General features: G+C 37.8%; 1 protein-coding gene across 2 annotated transcripts; it reads left to right on the top strand.

Moving 5' to 3' along the window:
* The first annotated feature begins 426 nt into the window (after nt 1-426).
* Nucleotides 427-20,822, top strand: THUMPD3 (THUMP domain containing 3). 2 transcript variants are annotated; one of them, XM_070359892.1, is made up of 10 exons: nt 427-568; nt 2,010-2,298; nt 3,346-3,423; nt 8,978-9,454; nt 11,478-11,608; nt 14,360-14,429; nt 16,709-16,824; nt 17,828-17,938; nt 18,695-18,818; nt 18,992-20,822. In XM_070359892.1, exons 2-10 carry the CDS (start codon nt 2,044-2,046, stop codon nt 19,139-19,141), a joined length of 1,512 nt encoding a protein of 503 aa, XP_070215993.1. In that variant the 5' UTR covers nt 427-568; nt 2,010-2,043; the 3' UTR covers nt 19,142-20,822. The 2 variants fall into 2 exon arrangements, with proteins under 2 accessions (XP_070215993.1, XP_070215994.1); XM_070359893.1 differs by lacking the exon at nt 427-568 and adding an exon at nt 604-884.
* The last annotated feature ends 2,738 nt before the right edge of the window (nt 20,823-23,560 follow it).

The following is a 23,560-nucleotide window of genomic DNA, read 5'->3' as shown; positions in this document are numbered from 1 at the left end:
CAACTCAAGGCCTAGTTTCAGCAACACTGGCTCATACACTAAAGGCAAGATTTCTGGCCTCACAGCAGCCAGGTTCAAATCCCAGTTCTGCCTCTAAAAAGCTGCCTTTTAGACAAGACAGTCAACCGTTGTCAGACTCAGTTCCCCCGGCTTTAAAAAGCATGGCACCTGCCACTTGAGAGCTATTGAACAAATGACGCGTGTGAAGCGCTCACTCAGTGCCAGTGCCGCTAAGCGCTCTCTAAAATTAGTTACAATGACGACAGGCGACGAGGCCTGCGGCCTTCCCGGTTCAGTTTGCTGAGGACTCAGCCCCCAACCGCAGGGGCGGGCCACCACAGATTCGGCACCACAGCGTACAGACCTTTATACGCATGCTCTTCCCTCAGCGACCTCTCACAGGCACCTGCCCCCTACTCGGAGCCGTTATGGCCGCGCCACCAGACTTCCGTTTCCGGGTCACCGAGGCGGCTTCCGGTAGCGAGACCGGGCGCGCTAGGCCGGCGGGGTTCCGAAGCCGGAAGGGTCTACACTGACGGCCGGTTAACCGGACGCTGGGAGTGGCCAGGTGGGGCGCCGCTGACCCTCGGCAGGGAGGAGTGACCTTCGTCTTCCGACCCGGACGGGCACTGGCTGCATTTCAGCCCGATCTGCAGTGGATCCCTTCTAATTCCCTCTCCCTGGACTTTACGTGCTCCCCGGGATTCCTGTGATTAGGGCCCTTCGGGTGGGAGTCGGGAGACGTGGGTTTCATTCCCGCCTGCGCCACTGGTTGGCACTCTGACCTTGGCTGGATACGCCCTTCCGTGGGCTTCCGCTCCCTTATTTAGTGATTGTGAGCTCCTTAATGGCAGGAACAATGGGCTTCCTTGTTGACTCAGCTGGTAATGAATTCGCTTGCAATGCGGGAGACCCGGGTTTGATCCCTGGGTTGGGAAGATCCCCTGGAGAAGGGATCGGCTACCCACTCCAGTATTCTGGCCTGGAGAGTCCATGGGGTTGCAAAGAGTCGGAAACGACTGAGCGACTTTCACTAATGGCAGGAACGGACTTTTATTTGTGTTAGACAGTGTCGCCTGTCCCGGGTACAGAATAGGGACAGTGTAGGAACTCTGTGTCTGCTTAAGTTGTTTTGGATCCCGAAACTTTGAAAATCTGGCGAGAACTTTGGATCTCCACCTACCAGCTCTCTAGTCCTTTCTAGTCCACCCTGCCTCCCACCGTACCAAATGCTCAGATAAAGGAAATTTCGCTTACAGTTAGTTTCAGATAGTTCACAGATCTCTACTGATGCCCATTCATGTATCCCAGAGCCTGCCCTGTCCTAGGCATTCAAATATTTGTAATCACAAGACAGTAGATGGTCAGTTAATTTTTTTAAATGCATGAATCACTATCCATTTCAAAGAGGAAGATAGACATCCTTAATTAGCAAGTAGGAACTGGCAGTAGTATGCCATTCTTGCATAAGTCTTTTAATAACCCTATGAGAGAGCCATTATTCATTTCCCATTTGGCAGGTGGGGAAATAGAGGCAATGGAAAATAAACTTATTTTAGGTCATTCAACTTTTGAACGTCCAGGACAAGAATTCAAACCCAGGTCTGAAATTCCAAAGCCCCCTGTTGTTAACTACTAGCTGAAGAAGGATTAAATGCGGAAATATTTTTAAATGTGCTCTAGCAACCTCTGTTTTGAGATTAATTTCTGTAGTTATGTGATGACTATCATCAAGATGGGTGATCTCAAACCAAAAGTTGCATGCTGTGGAAAGACTTGTCTGTCTACATTTCTTCCATAGTATCTGTGTTGCTTTTTTAATAATACTGTATTTTAAATCCTCCACTTTGACCCATGTTATTCAGTCCGTATAACTTTGGTGAATACTGATTTGGTTATGTTGGATTGTTCTGCTAGACCTCCAAATTAAATATTTTTAATTATAGTTGAAGTAAGAGGTGATAATGTTTGGGCATTATTTCTTTTTCTTTTCTGTACTACTTTTAAAGGGACTATATTCAGGATCTTGGAAGCACTGCCAATATGTCTGATGTTCAAGAAGCCACTAACCAGCTCCTGGATGTGAATCTTTGTGAGAACCAGATGTCTATACAAGTGACTGAAAGTGGCCCCAGAAGTGAGTCTGAGCACCTCCAAGTCACTATTGGTGCCACTGTGCCTACTGGTTTTGAGCAAACAGCTGCAGATGAAGTGAGAGAGAAATTGGGGTCATCATGCAAAATCAGCAAAGACCGGGGCAAGATATACTTTGACATTTCAGTGGACAGTCTGGCTCAGGTTTGAATGAAGCAATATTTAAAATGGCTTTCTAAATAGATGATTTTATGTTTACTTTCTTAGTTTACAGACCTCTCTGGAATCCTTACTGCTTTTCTTTGCTCTGCCCTATATCAGGTGATTTTAAAGTATTCCTGCATTTTCTGTTGGGTATTGATTTGTAAGTTTGCTTTATTTATTTATTTATTTATCTTTTAGAATTGATCCTAATATTTCCTGAGGATCAATTCACCAGAAAAAATCCTGTGAGACTCAGGAAGAAATTCTTAGTATCTGTTATTCCTCTTAGAATTTATTTACTTTGGCATGTAGCTGAAATTTAGACTCCAGTACTGAAGCATAAAGGGAGAGATTTTTCTATCTGTGTCAAATTTATTCATGCTCAAAAGTAATTAGGATCACTGAAAGTGAGAAGTGAAGGTCAGCAAACCGCCATCCCTCTAGAGTAAACACTAAGCTGTATCTCATTACCACATAAGCAACACGGGGCCAGGGATTATTGCATGTGTTTTGGGGGTTTTTTTGGTCAACATTTCCTAAGCTCTTAGTATCTGGCATATAGTAGGCCCTGTATTTTTCATCCAGTGTTTAGTTAATAACCTCAGCAGCTTTGTAAAGATAGGCACTATCATTATCCTCATTAATCATTAAGCTTAATAATAGGTAATTTGCACAAGGTTACTTAGCTAATAATCACCAAGCTGGAGATCAGACCCTACACAGGATACCCCAGAGAGCCGTGAGGGCAGAATAAAGCCCCATTTCACTGCTTCATCTTTTCCTTCTCTCCTAACTCTGCTGCCCACAGAATACTTCTAGCTTCTAGTCTTCCATCTGTCTTTTTTCCTTTTCTGTAGGGGAATAGAACCTGATGGGTAGCCAAAAAGATGGGAGGGTGGGGAAATGGGAAAAATATTAAATACAAATTATAGGTATTAGCTGCTTTAAAATCTTTGTACCTAATTTTTATATTTAAATGTTGATAGTTTATGCACTTCAAAAGCTTGCCCAGAATTTGTCTCTTAAAATTTTTTTTTCCCTACCCAGGTTCATTGTCTGAGATCAGTTGATAATTTATTTGTGGTTGTTCAGGAGTTTAAGGATTACCAGTTCAAAGAAACAAAGGTAAGCTTTCCTAAACATGGAAGCTAATTTTGAGCCATCTTCCCAAAGAGATTATTTCCACTTTTCATATTCTGTGTATCATTTAGCATTACTGCTTCTTTTATGATCATAGAATACTGGGAGGCTTTTACAGTAAAATCCAGAGATTTGTTGATAATCCATTTTCAAAAGTTGCTTTTAAAAATAATTATTGCAGGGTGTGGGGAATGGGTGAAGGAAGTCAACAGATACAAATTTCCAGTTATAAGAGAACTGAACATGGTGACTGTAGTTAGTAATACTGTACTGCACATTTTCCAGTTGCTCAGATAGTAGATCTTAAGAGTTGTCATCACCAGAAAACTGTATGGTAACAGATGTTAACTAGACTTGTTGTGTTGATCATTTTCCAGGGTAAACAAATACTGAATCATTTTGTATATACCTGAGACTAAAATTATATGTTAACTATATCCCATTGTCTTTTAAAGGGGAAAGAATAACAGAACAAAGAAATAAAAATCAATATTGAAAAACAAAAACTTAACAAGAAATAGAACAAATGATTTGACTTTCTGACAAAAGAAAGGCACCTTAGATGAGCTTTGCTGATATATATGGATTCAAATAGAATTGCTTCCAGGCTGTGAAGCAAAGAGCAGGCATCAGTTTGTGTCATCTACCAATAACACTTTCTCTCACCATTCTATTTTTTGCCCTGCTTTCTTCTCTAACTTGTTTTTTGCAATAAAGCCAAAGCAATATCTAAATACTCCTTCAGTTGTTAGGACAACAGCTTTGTTCCTAACTTGTATTTAGCATCAGATTCCTAAATATTGAGATGCTGCCTAAGCTGAAGGCTGAAAATAGATCACAGTCCGGCTTTAGTATTTTTCCACATTGCTTTTTAAAGGTCTCATTTCCAGAGTCAAATGCTTGAAAACCTTTTTCTTTCAGTTTTATTGCCTATATTAGAAATAATCTTTTTTAAAACTATGATGTGCCGCCTGATTGTCTAATTTTTATTTATTGGTAACAGGTTGATTTCCAAAACATCATTCAGAAACCAGTCAAACTGATATGAACCCACAACGTAGAAAAAAACAGATCGAAAAGAGTTCAGACTGCAAATAGATGATAATTTTATTAACTAAAAATGTAACTTTTAACACTAGTTTTATAACCCTTCAGCCTTCTAACGGGCATTGCCAACCAAATCATATCTACAAAATTAGTAAATAACAGGCAGGCTGCTGACAATCTTTGCTCTTAAGTATTTCAAAATTTTAATAGCTGATTCTATACATGAATAAATGTTGACATATTTTTAAAATATGTGTCCATCTTAAATTCTTGCCTCTAACCTACTAGGGTATTATTAATAATATTTTCTTCAATTGCCATGTTTTTGCCATCCTGGAATTTGTATTATTTGGGGTATTCTTGATCTCTCTAATTGGAGGTGAATTTGGTATTATGGAGCCATATTTCCAGAGCTGCCTTCTAAGTAACTGCAAAGCAGGTTACTGATAGAAGTCCCAGAAGAAAACAGCAAGAATTAAAGTAGATTTTCAGATCTTTGCAAGAGCAACTTCTGTTGCCTGTGACCGTGAAAAATTGTTAAGCCCTTTGTGGACTTGAGTTGCAACATGCCCCCAGTAGAACTTTGTTTTGTTTGGCTTCTAGTTTTCATTCTGTTGACCATCAGTTTTTTCCTTTGTTGCATTATACTTTCGCATGTCTATAAAAACCTGTTAGTTTAACCATCCTAATGGGTTCTCTATTTTTAAATACTCAGATGATATCATTAATTCTATTAGCTTTTTTATTAACTAATTTTTTTAAAAGGGTAACACCTGTGATTTAAATTGTTTAGCCAGTTTATATATTTATTTAGAACAAAATTGTAAAGATTGAAAAGATATACAGTGAAACATGTTCCTCTGTCTTCATACTATCCATTTCCCTTCTTGAAGGCAACAGTTATTACCAATTTCTTAGATATCCTTCAAGAGATATTTTAATATGTATATTTTTTTACATATTTACACAAATGGAAGTATACTGTACATACTGCTCTGTTCTGTGTTTTTACTTGTCATCTTGGAGATGACACCGCTATCATTGTTGGATTTGACTGCATCACAATGTAATCAGTCCCATTTTAGGACATTGGGATTGTCCACACTCTCGTCATTACAGTGGTGCAATGAACATCCTACATACATCCATGTACATGTTCAGTCTGCGGATCATTTTTCTGTTTGATAAGTTTATCCCATTGATGTTTATTGATACAACAGAAATGTGTGCTCTTGGTTCTGTCATGTTTATGTTACACACATTTAGCTTTTTAAAAATTTATGTGTTTGCTTTTTCCACGTGCATGTGTTTTAAAATATTTGGAAAGTTTGTGATCTTTCTCTAGCTGTTAACTTTTATAAATACAACTTAATCTACTGTTTACACAGTATTTCTTGAATCTCTACTAAGAGCAGTGATGAAGTTGGCATATTTTCCACGTCTCTCCTTCCTCCCTTCTTTTTTTTTTTTTTTTTCCTTCCTCCCTTTCATCCTCCAGTTTTATAATTTTTCTTGGTGCTGACCCATATGCCTTTAAATCCTTTGAGTATACTTTAAAAAACATTAGCTTTAATTTCTGTCCTTTGACCTCAGGGTACAAGAGAAGAAGATATCAGCGTGCTTAAATTACTTGCCATGTTCTGTTACCTTTCCCTCCAAGGATACATCCCTTTGTAACATTTACATTCTGTTTTGCTGTCATAATCCGTATGTTTGTTTTTTGTTTTAGTCTTTTCGTTAAATTGATTATAGGCACACTGCTTGTCTTTTTGTTACAGGTTTATCTCTTGGATGGCATGAGTTCAGAAATGTTTGTCTTTCTCCTCTATTCTTGATTAATAGTTTGGGTTTAAAATTGGGAATCATGCTCTCCTTCCTTAAGAATATCATAGACATTGTTCATTTTCTTCTAGCATGAAATGTTGCCATGGAAAAATCTGAAGCCACCCTGTTATTTCCCCCCCATATTTGTTGCTTTCTTTTTATTTCTGCTTGATGCCCAGATGATTTTTTTTTTCAATCTTTGAAGTCACCGGAATATGTCTCCTTGTTGATAATTCCTAGTTAGGACATGTCAAGCTCTAGAGCAATTCATATCCATTTATATTTAAGTTTTCTTGAATTGTTTTTTAATATGTTTTATTTTAAATCCCTTTATCAGGGATAAACCAGTTATACATATGTAGGATCTCTTTGGACTGTCTTTGATGTTTTCTGTTGTTCTCTCTAGTCCTTTTCAAAATCTTTGCTCATTTTTACTGTATTTGCTTTGTTTCTTTCACATCCCTTACTGTATTTTCAGCAGTGGCTTTCATAAGTGGTGCTCTAATATAATCTTCATTTTTGCAATGGTTTTGTTTTCTCATTCAACTTTTTCTTTGAACTCTACAAGCTCCTGTTTCATCTTCTTCTGGCAGCTCCCCTCATCTTTTTCCTGCTTTTATATCTCTTCTTTGAGCTCTTATGTTGCAGAAGTATTTCCTTATTAGATTTTTTTGATGTCATGTCAACATATACTCTTGCCTGGAAAATCCCATGGACAGAGGGCCTGGTGGGCTGTAGTCCATGGGGTCACTGAGGGTCGGACACGACTGAGTGACTTCACTTTCACTTTTCACTTTCATGCATTGGAGAAGGAAATGGTGACCCACTCCAGTGTTCTTGCCTGGAAAATCCCAGGGATGGTGGAGCCTCATGGGCTGCCGTCGATGGGGTCGCACAGAGTCAGACATGACTGAAGCGACTTAGCAGCAGCAGCAACATATCTCATCATGGATTTCAGTTGCTTTGTGTCAGTATCTTTCTGGTCACTGGTTGTTTTCTGCTGTTTGTTTTTCTGTCCCTTGCCTCCTTTTTTCCATTCATGTAAGTCTGGTGCTAATAAGTTTTGATAATTGCTCATCCTTGAATGAGGGAGTTCCTTCTTGATGGGAGATTCAGGAACTGTTCCAGGCCAGCAAGAAATCCCCCTGATTCACTGTGAAGTTCCTTCTGGCAAAAGGTTGTGGGTGAATGAGTTCTCCTTTTCCTTCTTTTTTTAAATAGCTTTATTGAGGTATAATTTCCATACCATTTACTGAGTTCTTTTAACCATTCCTTCTCCCTAGCTGGAAAGGTTCAGGAACTTTAAGGTTATTTACTATATAGAATATTTCTGCAAATCTCTATTCTTTCTCTCCAGCAAATAGAGCCAGTCTCTGAGATTCCTTTTTCAGCCTCCATTTCTCTCCTCTGCTGCCTTTGGAAACAAACAAGATTCAGGGAAGCTCCCTCTTGGTGCATTCTCTTCTTCCCTGCTTTTCCAGAGAATTTATTTGTTCCTCCTTTGCAGACTGCTCGCCCCTTTGCCTGAGATGTGTAGGTATCCTTCCTCAGGTGTCTTCCTACACCTCTGCTTGAGCTTCCCTGTACTCAGGAATTCTTACGTTAGAATTCTTATGTTCTGGTTCTAGATTAACAGATACCATGTAGATTCTATTACTATTGAGTTGGTGTTTCTGTTGTTCTTTTTCTTGTTGTTTTGGGTTTTTGTTTTTTTTTTCTTTTTGGCCATGCCGTGTGGCATGTGGGATCTTAGTTCCCTAACCAAGGACTGAACCTGCACCCCCTACACTGGAAGCTCAGAGGCTTAGCCTCTGGACCACCAGGGAAGTCCCTGTATTTACCTCCTGAGAGGAGCCTTGGTAATGAACCTAAAACTTTAGATGATGCTAAGTTATATAAAGAAAATAAAATGAGAGTGACTTGAGAGTAGAGCAGGTCTCTCAGAGGATGTGCTTTTTAAACTGCTGTTGAATAATGAGAAGGGAGCCAGCAGTGCAGAGAGGCTATGTGAAGCACATACCTTCACATGTGAAGCAGAGGTGAAAAGCTTGGGAGAGATGATCCTGACATGATACAAGAAAAGAAACATAGACAGGAGTTGGGTTATTTGGGCTTTTTAGGGAATTTAAATTTGCGGGGATGTAATCAGCTGCTGAGGTACTTTACACGTGATCAGATTTATTTTTTTCACAGATGACTGTAGATACTATTTAGATACTGGATAGATACCTTTTTAATTGTTAAAGTTTGGGTTTTTTCTTTTCAAAAATAGTATGTATACACAGCCACAAAATTAAATAGGAAGTCAGTCATTGAGAGGTCTGCTGCCCTCCCATGTCTTTCATCCACCCACTTCCCCTCCCTGGAGGTAACCACTGTTAATAGTTCTTATTTGCTTACATTTTAACCTAGAAGCCCAGCTTGTGACCTACCATTCTATCTTGTATTATTCTGTAGTGGCCTTAATTTGTATACATCTTAATATTCTCAATTAAGACTTTAATTTCCTCAGTTATAGGCATTATATTATTTACTCTTTTGTCCTGTACTCCTGCCACCCCCAACATAGCGATTAATGTAGTCCATAGGCAAAGTAGGAGTTTATTTGTTCAATTAAAATGTTAAGAAATGAATGAAATTAATGGATTTCATTCTCTGTCTTTTATAGGAAGAAGTTCTAAAGGATTTTGAGGAATTGGCTGGGAAGCTTCCATGGTCAGACCCTTTAAAAATATGGAAAATTAACACATGTTTCAAGAAAAAAAAAACAAAGCGCAGAAAGATAAATCCGAATTCAAGTAAACAGAAGATTGATAATGGACGAGGAGACACAACAGTTAAGAAGGATGTTAAAAAAGAGTTAACTAACAGTGTCTCAGATTCACAGATCTCAGACTGTTATGAAAATCCAGCCATCAAAGAGCAGGTATCAACATTAATAGGTGATGGTTTGACATCTTGCAAAGATGAGACTGAGGAAAACTCAAAAGAAGAAGCTGATCCGGAAGTGCTGAAGTTTAGAGTCACATGCAACAGGGCAGGAGAGAAACACTGCTTTTCCTCAAATGAGGCAGCAAGAGATTTTGGGGGTGCTGTTCAAGATTATTTTAAGTGGAAGGCTGATATGACTAACTTTGATGTGGAGGTAAGTGCATGTTCTTACTGTGATGATTCAAGAAGGTTGTCATAACAAATTTGTAGAATTTTCAAGACTTAAGTCTTATGGACAATTAAACTGAGGTCACAAAGTTAATGGGGTATCATTAATAAGAGTATGAGCAATGGAGACAGAGCCAAATCCAGATTTGTACTCCATAACTGTGTAGCTTTGGACAAGATATTCTGTCTGAGCCTCCATTTTGAACTGGAGCCAATAACACTTCATACCTATGTGTCCTAAAGGTTAAATGAGATTATACTTTTGAAGTATCTGGAATGATACCTGGTCTATACTACATGCACAGTAGTGGGGGAGCTATTGAGACTTGAGTTTTCTAATTTCTAACCTAGTGCTTTTTCTAACATGGTGTGGACACATTCAGATTATAAAATTCAAAAGAATTAAAGCAACTGTTTTGTTGTTGTGTGTCTCGGTTGCAGACTTTGCTACTGAAGTGGGGTATATTTTTAAAACAAACCTTGACCTTCTAAAACGAGGACATCATTACTAACACTCATCCTGGAGCCGGCTCTCCTCTTTCTTAAATTGCGCTATATTCCCAAGCTCAGATCCTCCTTTTTAACATGCTCACTCTCCTTGGTCTCAATCTTCTGCTATATGGGTGATTCCATGTGGACCATACTGACTAATCTTTCCATCTCCAACAGTTTAACAGCCTCTAGCAGCTGATGTTTTTACTGTTGCTTTTGGGACACTTGAATCTGGGGCAAGTCGTTATTCTTTTTATTTTTGCATATCAAATTGGAAGAACAATTCCTCATTCCTTTTTCCTTGTAACAGCTGTTATGATGATGAACAGGCTGACTACAACAGTGATGTCCAGAGTTAGCAAAAGGGCTCAGAGGAGATTCGGGAGCTGTACTACCTGGGTTTATTTATTTATATTATTTGGCTGTGCTGGCTCTTAGTTGCAGCATGTGGGGTCTTTGGTTGTGACATGTGAACTCTTAGTTGCAGCATGCAGGATCTAGTTCCCTGACCAGGAGTGGAGCCTGGGCCCCCCGCCTTGGGAGTGCAGAGTCTTAGCCTCTGGACCACCAAGAAAACCCCACTACCTGGGTTTAAACCCCAGTTTATGAGCTGTATGACTTTGGGCAATAAAAGTGACCTCTTTCTGTCTTAATTTCCTTATCTATAAGAGGAGGAGGATAATATCTAGCTCAGAGGGGGTAGATATGAAATGAGGTAATAAAGTGTATAGAACAGTGGTTTGCATAGAGCTAGGTGTTAACTGCTGCTGTTGAGATCATGATGAGGAAATTTGAGGTGGAAGATGGGAGAACTCATTTTTCTTTTATTTGAATAGTTTATATTTAACTGTGTGCTAGAAAAACTATAACTAGGACCAAAAAAATATTTTCACAGGCATTACTTATGAGTCAGATTTTTTTAAAGTACTAAGAAAATAATAGGTGTTAAAGCATATGTGGCCTGGCATTAACAGTTGGTTAATCTAAATGAAGGGTATAGTTAAGAGTTCATTGTGCCAGTATTCTTCTAAGCATTTCTATATGTTTGGAATTTTTTCCCCCAAAGTTAAAAAATTTTTAAATGAATTTTAGAAGCCTGGAAACCTTCAAAATATGTTTCTCTTATAAAAATCAGAGGAAACCTGGTTATACCTAACTTGTGAAAACAGTGAATCAAAAGGAGAATACAATAATTCTAAAATAGTATATACCTAAATGATTTCCTTTATATGAAGCTCAAGAAAAAATAATTTATCATGATAGTGGTCAGATTAATGACAATCTGGGATGGGCACTGACTTAGAGGGCAAGAAAAACTCTTTTTCTGGGTGGTGGTTACACAGCATGTACATGCAAAAATTCACTGCACTACATACTTAAAATTTGTGCATTTTACTGTATGCAAGGGATACCTCAGTAATAAAGTAACAAATTAAGCCTCAAATTTTAAAATCTTAGTAATAAGTATAACTTGAACTCTCTTAAAGCTATTTTATTCTGTCTTATTTTGTTTGTAGGTTCTTTTGAACATCCATGATAATGAAGTTGTTGTGGGCATTGCGTTGACAGAGGAGAGTCTCCACCGAAGAAATATCACACATTTTGGACCCACAACTCTTAGATCTACTCTTGCCTATGGGATGCTCAGGTAGGACAATGAGTTAGCCTTGTAGTTTCAAGGGACACTTTGCTTTGAATTTTCCCTTCAAAATCTTTTGTGAGGTACTGTGTTAGAATCTAGTAGATAAAGAACAGGATAAAATGTTAAAGATCTCTTTCTTTGTATCCAATGTTGATTCCTTGAGATTCTGAAAAGATCACATAATTAATATCTCAATTTTCTTGATTTAAAATGAGAATGATAGTTTTCATCTGCCTTTTGAATGTAGTTGTCACATTTCTGTTTAGAAAGGATATATTCCATGTTGAGAAATAGAACAAATTTTGTTCTGTTTCATTTCTGTGCAGTGAAGCAGATGGAGAGCAGAGATTTCATAAATGTGTATAATGTATAAATGAACACGGAGAGCTTTTACTTATATGTTAAAATTCTATACTCACAGAAACCCAGGAATCATCCTGGAATTTTCTACTTTTCAAAGAACAAAACGGCTTTCTTTCTTCTTTGCCTGTTTCCCTTTGGGTGTTTCTTTCCACCACTAGGACAAGATGTCTTCTCTAGGTTTCTGTTTGCCAGACTGCAAAATAGGTTTGATGTGAGACTTAAAGGATTATGAGTGAGGAATAAATGCAGAAACAGATGCAAAATACCTGTTACATACAGTACCTGGCATACCTGGTAGTTAATTCTATTTCCTTGTCCTCCAATCTTTGCTTCCTCTTTTCCCCTGCTCATCCTTGGAATCCTAGTTCAACACAATTGGAACCTGTCAATTCAATGACAACAGTAGGAAAACTGGGCCCATTTGATTAAGGAAGAGCTCCTAGTCATCATTCATTTAACAAACATTTATTATCTACTGAAGGCATTATGGTAGGAGCCAGGAATATAGAGAATTATTATGGGTGCAACTGTTAGAAACCTAAATAAGCTAGTTTAAGATTTAAAAAAGTGATGATTGTGTGGGAGTGGGAATTAATAGCAAAATACTGAGATGTCTTGGGGAACCCACAGAAAAACTGAAAGCCATGTCTTAAGAAAAGTAGGATCCTGGTCTTAGAGAAAACCACCAGAAACCTAGACAGTCACTTTTATCTCCCCTGGGAGCCCATGGGCTCTTGGCTCTACTTATCTCTATAAATGGCTCCCCCTCATCTAAATTTATGTTTCCAATTTTAAATAACCAGGGTTTCTAGCTCTTTGTTCCCAATGGTTAGAAGAAGAGAGAATCTGATTGACAGTTTCGGTCATGTGTTTACTCAGACCCAGCAACAGTGGCTGGGAGTACAGAGTTGCTTACTCCCAAGAGGGTTGCCAAGGATTCTGTTGCTCTGTGTTTTGAGGGGCAGGAATGGGGAAGTAGAGCTGGACAGTTCAGTTCAGTTCACTTGCTCAGTGGTGTCAGACTCTTTGCAAACCCATGGCTTCCCTGTCCATCACCTACTCCCAGTGCCTACTCAAACCCCTGTCCGTTGAGTCGGTGATACCATCCAACCATCTCATCCTCTGTCGTCCCCTTCTCCTCCTGCCTTCAATCTTTCCCAGCATCAGGGTCTTTTCCAACGAGTCGGTTCTTCGCATCAGGTGGTCAAAGTATTGGAGTTTCAGCTTCAGCATCAGTCCTTCCAATGAATATTCAGGACTGATTTTCTTCAGGATTGACTGGTTGGATCTCCTTGCAGTCCAGAACTGTGGTGTTGGAGAAGACTCTTGAAAGCTGGACAGGCGTTACAATAAGAATCCAGTATTAAAGCAACTATGGTGGTTTAGTTGCTAAGTTGTGTCCGACTCTTGCGACCCCATGGACTGTAACCTGCCAGGCTCCTCTGTCCATGGGATTCTCCAGGCAAGAATATTGGAGTGGGTAGCCTTTCCCTTCTCCAGGGGATCTTCCCAACCCAGGCATCAAACCCGAGTGTCCTGCATTGCAGGCAGATTCTTTACCAACTATAAAGCAACTATACTCCAAATTAATTTGAAAAAGGAGTCCAGTGTTAGTCCTCAGGAATCTCAGTTTTGTGAGGGAGAACCATAATAGAATGTGGAAAGAATAGCAGGACAAAAGAAGGAAAGAAGAACCTTGTCACCTGTCTGAGGAGATATTTCATAGAGGCGGTAACATTTAAGCCACTAACAGTAATGCCTCTAATTCTGACTCTGTCACCTATTAGCTTTGCATCCACAGATGGATGGGTTTGCATCAGCTTATCTGTAACTGAGAATAATAATAGTAACCTATCTCACAAGGCTGTTAAAAGGATTAAAAGAGATAATGCATGCAAAGAACTTAATTCCATGCCTGGCAAATACTAAGAGCTGAAAACTAAAGTAGTTATTTTAATAGCAACCTTTATTGTCTTTAAAAGTAATTAGGAAAGGAATCCTGAATGAGTAATTGCCAGTAAACTTGTATTGATACATGTTGTACTTGACACTTTTGAGTTTTCAATGTAACAACACAAGTTTATATACAGAATAACAGGTATTTTCTAAAAGCATATGTACATACACACACACACATGAAAAGATCTACAAGCCAAATTCCATTCAAAGTGAAATAGAGATTTTGGACGATAGAGGACTTTTAGTTATGTGTAATTTTTTTTAAGTGCCAGGCTATAGACTCAACATATAGTTACAAATTTATCTTTAAAATAAATACTGATTGTTGTTTCTTCAGGCTGGCATAACAGACCTGTGATCTGACAGCATCAGGAATAGTTATTGTGGGTGTCTTGGCTGTTGACATCTGTTCACATAGGCTGTTTTCTTCTCTAGGCTCTGTGCACCTCAGCCCACTGATATAATAGTTGATCCGATGTGTGGAACAGGGGCAATACCAATTGAGGTAATAACTTTCCTTTAGCTTTTAGATAAGAAAGTGATACATCCAGAATGTTCTAGAACTAATGGGTAATGACCAAGGTTAAGTCCATGGACCCAAGATTTGAGTGAATTACACTAGTAAAGCTGGAACTTTTGTGATAAAGATGTAGCCACCTACTATAAATAGCCAAGGACTAGGCTTTAGATTAGAAGTCATGTTTATTCACTGGATTACAGAGAAGGCTGAGAATTACAAACTGATGCGTCCCATTTCTGTAGACAAATGGGTAGACTTGAACAGAAAAGGTAATTGAAGGCACAAGCATAAACTGGAAGAGGGCATTTAATCTCTATAAAGTGAGATTATGTTTCTTAATCCATTTAGGTTCTTGAGGGAGCAAGTATAGTAGTATGATGGGGAAACCTAGGAACATTATTTCGATTTTTTAGGATGTTTAGCAAGGTTACAAAGTTAAAAAAAAAACAAACCTCTCAAATCACATTGAGAGGACTCAAAAACTACCTAAAGCAAAGCAAGAAATAGAAACGCATTTTCTAAGTGGAGAACATTTAACAGGAGAGTTTGCTTGAATCATTGTTATTAAATCAGTATTATCTAAACTTTTATAATTGAGAAGAGGGCACTCCCAGTAAAACTGCTTAAACTTGTGAAACATAGCAAGTTCCTTAAATATAGTATATGTAAAGCCAGTGGGAAGAAACTTCAGGGAGATACCACAGATTCTGAGTGAGCAGAAACTGGACACATGAACAAGTCCAAAGCAACCTACAAAGGGAAAAATAATCCAGAGTGCACTTAGGAAAGGACATCTGCCACCTGGGAATTAGGATCCCAGAAGGAAATCACAGTAGTCCAGATGATTGCTGTTTTCTGCTAGTATCAACTAGAGAAATTTACTCTGGCTCAGGAGCCACACAGAGGAAAATCAGTTGTTGTCGCAAAGAATTCTGGAAACAAAGCAGAGTGCTCTCCAGCTTTGAACCATGATGTGAATGTTGTCTGGAATAGCAGTGAAGGTCAATACATGTCAAGAAATATACAACTAGAGCTAGAGACAGTCCAGAAGAGCCCCTGGCACTGCCGATAGAAAGAAAATGTTCGAGGCCCTTCCATGTAGGGGTAGACCTGAGAATGTCAATGTAGAAGAACCTAGGCTGATATATGATCCAAATGAATGAAATTATGAAAGGAATTGACAGGTTATAGAGACAGTTTGTTCACCAAACTCTAAAATATTTAATTTCGAATACTCCCTTTAAAACTTGGAAGTACTACAAAACCCTTGTCTTTCAGGAGCTGAAAATCTACATAAATAGGTTTAGAAGAAAAAATGAATATTGGGCAATCAGAAATCACCTGAGGCTTTCATCACACCCTTCTCCATTACCCTCAAGGGTCTGGGCAAAAGAAAAAGCTGTGAAGCACTGTGTCCATGGGTGAGGGGGTATTACTGTTTACCAAGAAAGAGGTGCTGTTACTCATCCCTAAACCGAGAGCAGAACTGTTTGTGCTTTCATGTCAGAAACCTGTTAATCTGCATAGAACATTGTTCATGCCTAGGGCAGTGTGTCACCTCACTGCACAAATAATACGAAAAGCTCAGGGTTTATGTTCTGTTGACATATTTTAAACTTACAAAATCCTTTCAAGAATATAGTGGTTATCATTCAAAAGCCCATATAATGAAGATTACACTTCATTTAAATTCTTAAGTATTCGTTTCTCAGATTATATAAAAATCCCATAATCACAAAAGGGTATAGGTTAGTCGGTTTGATTTGGTTAACTTTTTCAAAGTACATTTAAAGTCTGCAAGGCCTCCTGTGTGGTAGGGAGTACTGGGTGAAGGATTAAATAACATACCAGACCTATCCTTAAGGAGTTCCCAGGTTTGTTGAGGAGCAGATAGGTACAGAAGTATGAAAAAGGGAAAAAGTACAGTGGCAGATATATGTACAAAGTGCTTTTGGAGAGGCAAATGAGAGACAGGTTGGAGAGCTGGGGTTGACATCAGAGGGCATGACGTTTGAGCTGGGACTTCAAAGATGAGTGAGAGTTGAGCAAACAGAAAGAACAGGAGGGTGTTTCAAGCAAGGGAGGTAGCAATGTTGACAGCATGCAGTGTTTTGCCACTTTAGAAAAGCATTGGATTATTGACTTGGATTGTCTTGAATATTGACAAGTGGTTGAAATGATTTTACCTTTAATCATTTTGGGGTTTTCTTTTTTTTTTTTTGCAGTTTGCTAATTCTGTTTTAATAAATACTCTTGTCTTTTAGGGGGCTACAGAATGGTCTAACTGTTATCATATTGCTGGTGATAATAATCCATTGGCTGTGAATAGAGCTGCAAATAACATCTCATCTTTATTGACCAAGATCCAAGTTAAAGAAGGGTAAAAATTTAAAAGATTTTGTAGCATCACTTAGATAATCAAATTTCATATTGGCTTTATGAATTAATACAACCAGTGCATTGTGACATTATAACCAAATATACATTCTGAGAGACTCCATTTAAAGTTGATTGAAACTAATTTATATTTTTAAAATATTTTAACTATAATTTCCCTTACCCTAATGCAACTATTTAAATTTCTGTCTTCCTTCTTATTCCTATATCTTCTTTTCCACATAGAAGAATTACATAGATTCATTTTAATTTTGTAAGTTTTCCATTATGCGTGCAGCCATCTAGTTGGGGACTTAATAGAGGCACAAGCAATCTTGTCTCTGGAAATGTTTTATTAAGTAGGTAATGTAGTTTGGAGAAGGCACCCCATGCAGGGGTGAGAGGAGGGGCCTTAGCTATCCTCCCAGGTCTCAGGGAAGAGGAAGATGGCAGTGGTGCCCTTTTGTCTGAAACTTAATTGAATACAAACAAGGAATTCAATCTTGTGCTAAATGTTACAGGAATTAGAGAAATCCAGGGGGAAGAGTCACCGAATACCAAATATTTGTCTATCCCACCCATATAATCTTTAATGTCTTCTTATTGGTATGCTTCAGGACCACTTTTGATGATTTCATAGCCTTGCAGGACCACGTGTATCCCAATATTTGATTCATTCAGACTCATAACTCATAAATCATTTTTTCATTTCAAAATCTGTTCTTATAAAACAAGTACATATTAAAATATTAATATTTTCTTATGCAATTAAAGTTGAAAATCAGTCTTAACTAATTTCTAAATTTACTTGTTCTTACATATTATAAGTGTTTTAGCTTATGATCTGTGCTTTCCACATACATGCTACCTTAAACATTTTTGCTAAGTTGCAGATGTTGTCACTGATTTCATTTTAATTTTTGGATACTGTAACAGTCTCTTGAGAAGTCTTTTTTTAATTTCATTCTTCAGGATATGTTGAAGCACCTTTTCTTTTGTCCCCACAGCAAACTGCCCTTGGGCTTGCCCATAGATACTATTCAGTGGGATATCTGCAACCTGCCACTAAGAACTGGCTCTGTAGACATTATTGTCACAGACATGCCATTTGGAAAAAGGTGAGACTTCTAAAAAATGAGTTTTACTTTCATTTGTTATTATATTAGTACCCACATATCTTCTAAATCTGTTGTCTTTTCTTTTGAGCTTATTCTGTCAGAAATCTTCGATTTCTTTTAGGAGACTTAGGTTTTTACTTCCTTTAACAGTATGATAGATTCACCCATTTTGTTTCTTCTGAGAACTCAGAAGTGTATTAACTACACTTTGATCCTGACCATCACAGGAGGTTCATCCACTTTGTAGCCCACTGTTGAATTACATTAATACTTCAGAGAAAGGTTGAGAAAATCTCAGGATGTTTTTTAATCACTGGTTTATGTGGCTTCCCCAGTGTTTCAGCTAGTAAAGAACCTGCCTGCCAATGAGGGAGATGCAGGTTTGATCCCTCGGTCGGGAAGACCCCCTGGAAAAAGAAATGGCAACCCGCTCCAGTAGCCCCATTGCGCTGTAGACTCCGACACCACTGAGCATACATGCATTTTGTTATGTAACTGCTTATACTAAGACAACCTATATTAACTATTATAGTTGTCAGTTTCTTTTACCCTTAACCAGTTCAGCCCATTCAAGATTCTAAGCAATTTACTAGTCTGATCATTTGACACATAAATGGCAAAGCGTGGTTTTACAAGGCAACTTTTTTCATACTTCAGGATTTTCTTATTGCAATGAATTTCTAAGAACTTCTCATATACAGTCCTAGCTACTTACCTTTTGCAAAAGTAAGTGACTTATTCGACCTCCTGTTATAGGATGGGCTCCAAGAAGAGAAACTGGAACCTTTATCCAGCTTGCCTGCGGGAGATGAGCCGTGTCTGCAGACCAGGGACAGGCCGAGCTGTACTACTGACTCAGGACAAGAAATGCTTTGCCAAGGTGCTGTATGTTAGTGCAAAACCTCAGCCTGTGACAAATTTGGGACCTTTTTAACTAGACTTGGGGATATTTGAGTAGGATGTATTTTCTCTTCTCCCAGTGTTTTTACTAAGACCTCTGAGTGGTAGAGAAGCAGTTATCAGCTAATTACTTTTCTTTTTGTGTATACACAGGCATTATCTGGAATGGGACACCTATGGCGGAAGGTGCATACTGTTTGGGTCAACATAGGGGGTCTTCATGCTGCAGTTTATCTCTTGAAACGTACACCTCAAAGTTTTGTTCATCCTTCAGAAGAAGATGGAGAAAGATGTCCTTGGTAATACAAAGATCAAAAATGATTACTAGTATCTGTGCTTCCTGACACTGAAAATATCAGCACAAAGAACTTGCTTTGAGAGAAAAAACAGTATTAAAGATTTGGTATAAATCTCTTCACCATAGTTAGGAAAAGATATAAATGGAATAAGTCTTATAAGAAAGTAGAGCTTTTTTTTGGCACTGTTTGAAAGGGGTAGTTGAGCAATTAGTACTTTTCTTAAAAGGCTTTAAAGATGCTAAGCCTACTAAAATGCTCCGGGATTTGGGTTTAGAACATTTTCAGGCTTTGTAACAGTTCCTGTTTTCCACTGTAGGTAGAAAGCTACTCTGGCCTCATGGAAAGGAAGAGAGCCTAATCAGAGCATGAGGTTACATTTCATTGCCTGTGCAGCTTTGCTGTTTAGTTGCTCAAGTTTTTTACATTAGTTTCTAAAAATGAAGCGTTATTATGCTTTGTAAAATAGTGTTTGTTCCATGACAAGCTAAATCTTATATAAGTCTTATAAGACTTATAGTTTATTATCTGCCTTAAAAGTTATAACATCAGTGAATAAGATTAACACATTAATCTGAAGATAGACACTCCTGTTTGTAAATAGCAGCAAATACAATGGTAAATGAAAGGGACCAACAAGCCATATTTAAAGAAATTTTATTTTTCTTTCAGTACACAGAGGTGATGCTTTTCAAAATCAGACATACACCTGTCAAAAGTATTTTTGTTGGCTTTTCTAAAGGACTAGATAACTGATGAATTTAAAAACTTCACGCAAGTCCTTCTGTTATTTTTCTCAGTCACTCTGCTGTGCCGTGCTTAGTTGCTCAGTCATGTCTGACTGACCCCATCGACTGTAGCCCTTCCAGATTCCTCTGTCCATGGGGATTCTCCAGGTTCCATGCCCTCCTCCAGGGGATCTTCACGACCCAGGAATTGAACCAGAGACTCCTGCATTGCAGGTGGACTCTTTACCAGCTGAGCTACCATATATGCTTTTCTAGTTGCAGAAAGTCCTTCCCAAAACAGTGGAAAATGAAATAACCTAAAAATTAAGTCTTGTGAAACCAGTGCTTCCCTGGGACAGATTAGATGTGGAGTTTTATGTGGGATTCTGTATTCAGTTTATTTTGGAGTTCTGGCTACATTCAGCTTAGATTTTTCAGTGCCATATTAGTTACATAACAGTGCTATTCATAATTAACTTTTGATGTCTCATCTAGAATAAAAGGACAGTGTTTATTTCCTTTGAAAGAAAAGTTCAGATTAGCAGCATAATCCATAGTCCTTGTATGGTTTCTCTCTGATGTACCTCCCATTTGAGTATGAATTGGAAATGAGACATTTATAAGGGTCTTGTATCCTAGACTGGAGTTTCTACCATCATCAGAATGCACAGTTGCACTACTATAGGTTCAACATAATATCTTTCACCTCTGACAAAATAAACTGTTCAAACCTTTTAAAACTGTTAGTCCGCAGTCCATAGGACTAGAGTTCAAGGAACATGTCTGTTTTCTTTGCTGCTTACCAAGTGCCTGACAGACACATTTACCTACCAGCATGGACATTTAATATTTGTTGAACATAACGGACAATTTTGCATATTGGCTGTTCTTGAGTAAATCAAATTTGTGCCGGATCTATCATAGCTTTAGTCCTATTAAATACCATTATAAAAACATGAACAGAGTGGTTTAAGATGATATAAGTATGTAGTGAACACTGTAATGGTTCGTCATCCTCCTCCCTAGTATTGTTTTGTAATCTGGTGACAGGAACAGGAAATGTGCTACGTGAGGGACTCAGGAAAGCGAGAATGAGTTGTATATGACACTGCCACCTACTAGCTGTGTGATCTTGGTTTTTAACTTTTGAAGTGGGCCTGCTGCACCGTGGTAATGTGAAAAGATGGGGAAGGTAATCTTAATAATCTGAACAAAAAATGACTTGAGGTAACCGACCAGACATTCAATATTTTAGAGGGGGGAGAGAAATAACAGACATTGAGACAGATTTTTTAAGTTTAATGAAAGGAAAGGAAGATGGTTATCTCTCAGAGACTGACAATGTACTAGTGGCTAGAGAGAGAAACATTTGTTTAAACATTTCTTTTCAAATGTTAGTTAAGACTTTTAGAAAATTTTAGATTCTTAACATACCAATGTCAGACAAGGTTCAAGTCTGCACTACAAGGACTGTAAAGTGAAAAAAAAAGGAAGTATTTTAAAATGTCTATCAAATACCTAAAGTACATTAATGCCCACAAGTGTGTATTATTAGTGAGTTAGGCAGAGAAAAGCCTTTTCCAAGTTCAGGTGAGGTGTTATGTAAGAATATAAAGTTTGAAAATTCTAGGACAAAAAATCAAATTATTGTACCTTGGTTACATTTTTAAGTTCAAGAGAAACTCTCCTGTACCAAATTTTTAAATGTGCACAATGTGGAAAAAACTATAAGAAGCTTGCTATATCAACCCTCATACCTTTGTCCTAAGGCTAACACATACACCAATCAGTTATGAAGTAACAACTGTTTAATTATATATTCCATGATGAAAGAAATTTTTACTGGAAAGGAAAATGGTGTTTTTGTTTTCCCCAAGCCCAAATTTTGAATTTCCAACTATCTACTGTTGCTTGCCCTTTCTCTGTATGTCCTACTTAAAATTAAAACTCAACATGAACCTCTTTCCCCACTAAAACCTGCTCCCTGTCCTAGCATGCCCATCCTCCCAGTAATCCACATTTAACTCTGGGAGCCACTGTAAACTGCACTGACAAATTCGACAGGTATGAAAGTTGATATATATATACACTATGCTATAGCATGTTTCTTCTCAGGAACCCTTTACATTCTTAAAAATTCAGGGCCCCAAGTAGCTTTGTTTACCAGTATCTTACCATATTAGATTAAAATGAGAAAAAAAGATTTCAGTAACAAATAACATTTTCATAGAAGAAACTATTTTCCACAAAGACTGGCAATGTTCTGTATTTTTGTAATTCAGTTCTCTGAAATTTCTGCCTTAAGAGAAGGGGCTATTAGAAGCTGGATTTTTACCTCCTGCATTCAGTTGGTTGAAATGTTACTTATTTGCAATTTTGTTATTTTATGTATTGCCCATGTAGAAATTACTGGCTCACCTCAGTTATAGAAATATTCCAAGTGTTGGCCCAGCTTATTACATAGTAGCTAAAATCATTACATTAAAAAAACACTAAGTACCAAAAAGATGTCAAGCTCCTTTAAGTTTTCCAAAAGTTCTACTTTTCACTTCCAACTTTGAAATTTCATCATTGATAACTGCTGTCAGTTGTTTTCCCTGAAAAAAAGCTCACCTCCATCATACTCAGAAAAATGTCTGCCAAACAGCCAACTCTGACAACAAAAATTTGACAGTCATTCTTTTGAGTAAAATTGGTGTTCTAAGAAAACAGGAGCTAATTCAGCATGCAGTTCAATTGCATATTTTTTCTTGAGACAACCAGAGTACTTTAGCATGTAGCAGAAGCACCACATGTAAACTTTCCATTTCATAACTTATGTTTTTGGCCCAGATTTAAATAAATTTACTGTTTTCACAAGGACATCATTAAATGAAACATGAAACTCTGACCACTACACTGCAAATGGGTGGCAGTAAAGAATGACTGCTAGTTTGGTGCCACTGTATTTTGCCAAATGCTAGCAGTTTTAACCACCTTTGCTTTTCAACATTAGTGAAAATATCAGAATAAACAGATTTTAAAGTTATTCAACACTTTGTCTTAGAAATGTTGTGTTTATTGTGCAGCACGTAGGACAGTCTGACGCTGCTGCTGACAACTAAAAGCAAAAAGCAAGCACAGCCATGTTTGTAGATTCATCTACTGTAAGGCGTTAAGTATATTTCTATGGATGAGATATTCACACACTTCATTCATGTCTGACCACAAATCTTACACTGCATTGTTAAACAGTAGCATTACCATGATTTCTTATTTTTCATCCCACACATATTCAGGAGCATCAGCTATCTGTAAAGTTTCTCTACTACCATGTATGTACGTTCCTTCAGCCAATGCCATATAGTAACTTGTCCTTTAATATACTTCAGTAGATTTTTATTATAGTTTTTTTGGAATCTATTCTCCCTCAGACCACTGAAATATTAATCTTTTTAGCATTTTCAGACATAGATGGTATAGTTGTGGGTTGAACATGTAGTCTTACAACCAGTCTTTTAAGCCAATGATTCATTCTTAAATTAAGAAAAATATAAATTGGTTTATTTTGAGAAAATTTATATTCTAAAATTGTAATTCAATATAAAAGTTTATAAATTGTGAGAAAATATTTAAAACCTTATTTCACAACAAGACAACAGAATGTATTCATGTTCATGCTTAGGCACAAAGTCTACAGGATTTTATAACTACATAAT

The sequence above is a fragment of the Bos mutus genome, chromosome 22 (genome assembly GCF_027580195.1).
Source record: "Bos mutus isolate GX-2022 chromosome 22, NWIPB_WYAK_1.1, whole genome shotgun sequence".
Lineage (NCBI taxonomy): Eukaryota > Metazoa > Chordata > Mammalia > Artiodactyla > Bovidae > Bos > Bos mutus.
The sequence above is the reverse complement of the archived record's forward strand: the minus strand, read 5'-3'. Positions and strand labels throughout refer to the sequence as shown.

Coding starts and splice junctions, on each gene's coding strand:
- THUMPD3 (XM_070359892.1), top strand. CDS start 2,044: ATGTCTGATGTTCAAGAAGCCACTAACCAGCTCCTGGATGTGAATCTT. Junction 2,299..3,345: donor CAGTGGACAGTCTGGCTCAG/GTTTGAATGAAG, acceptor TTCCCTACCCAG/GTTCATTGTCTGAGATCAGT. Junction 17,939..18,694: donor GACATGCCATTTGGAAAAAG/GTGAGACTTCTA, acceptor CTCCTGTTATAG/GATGGGCTCCAAGAAGAGAA.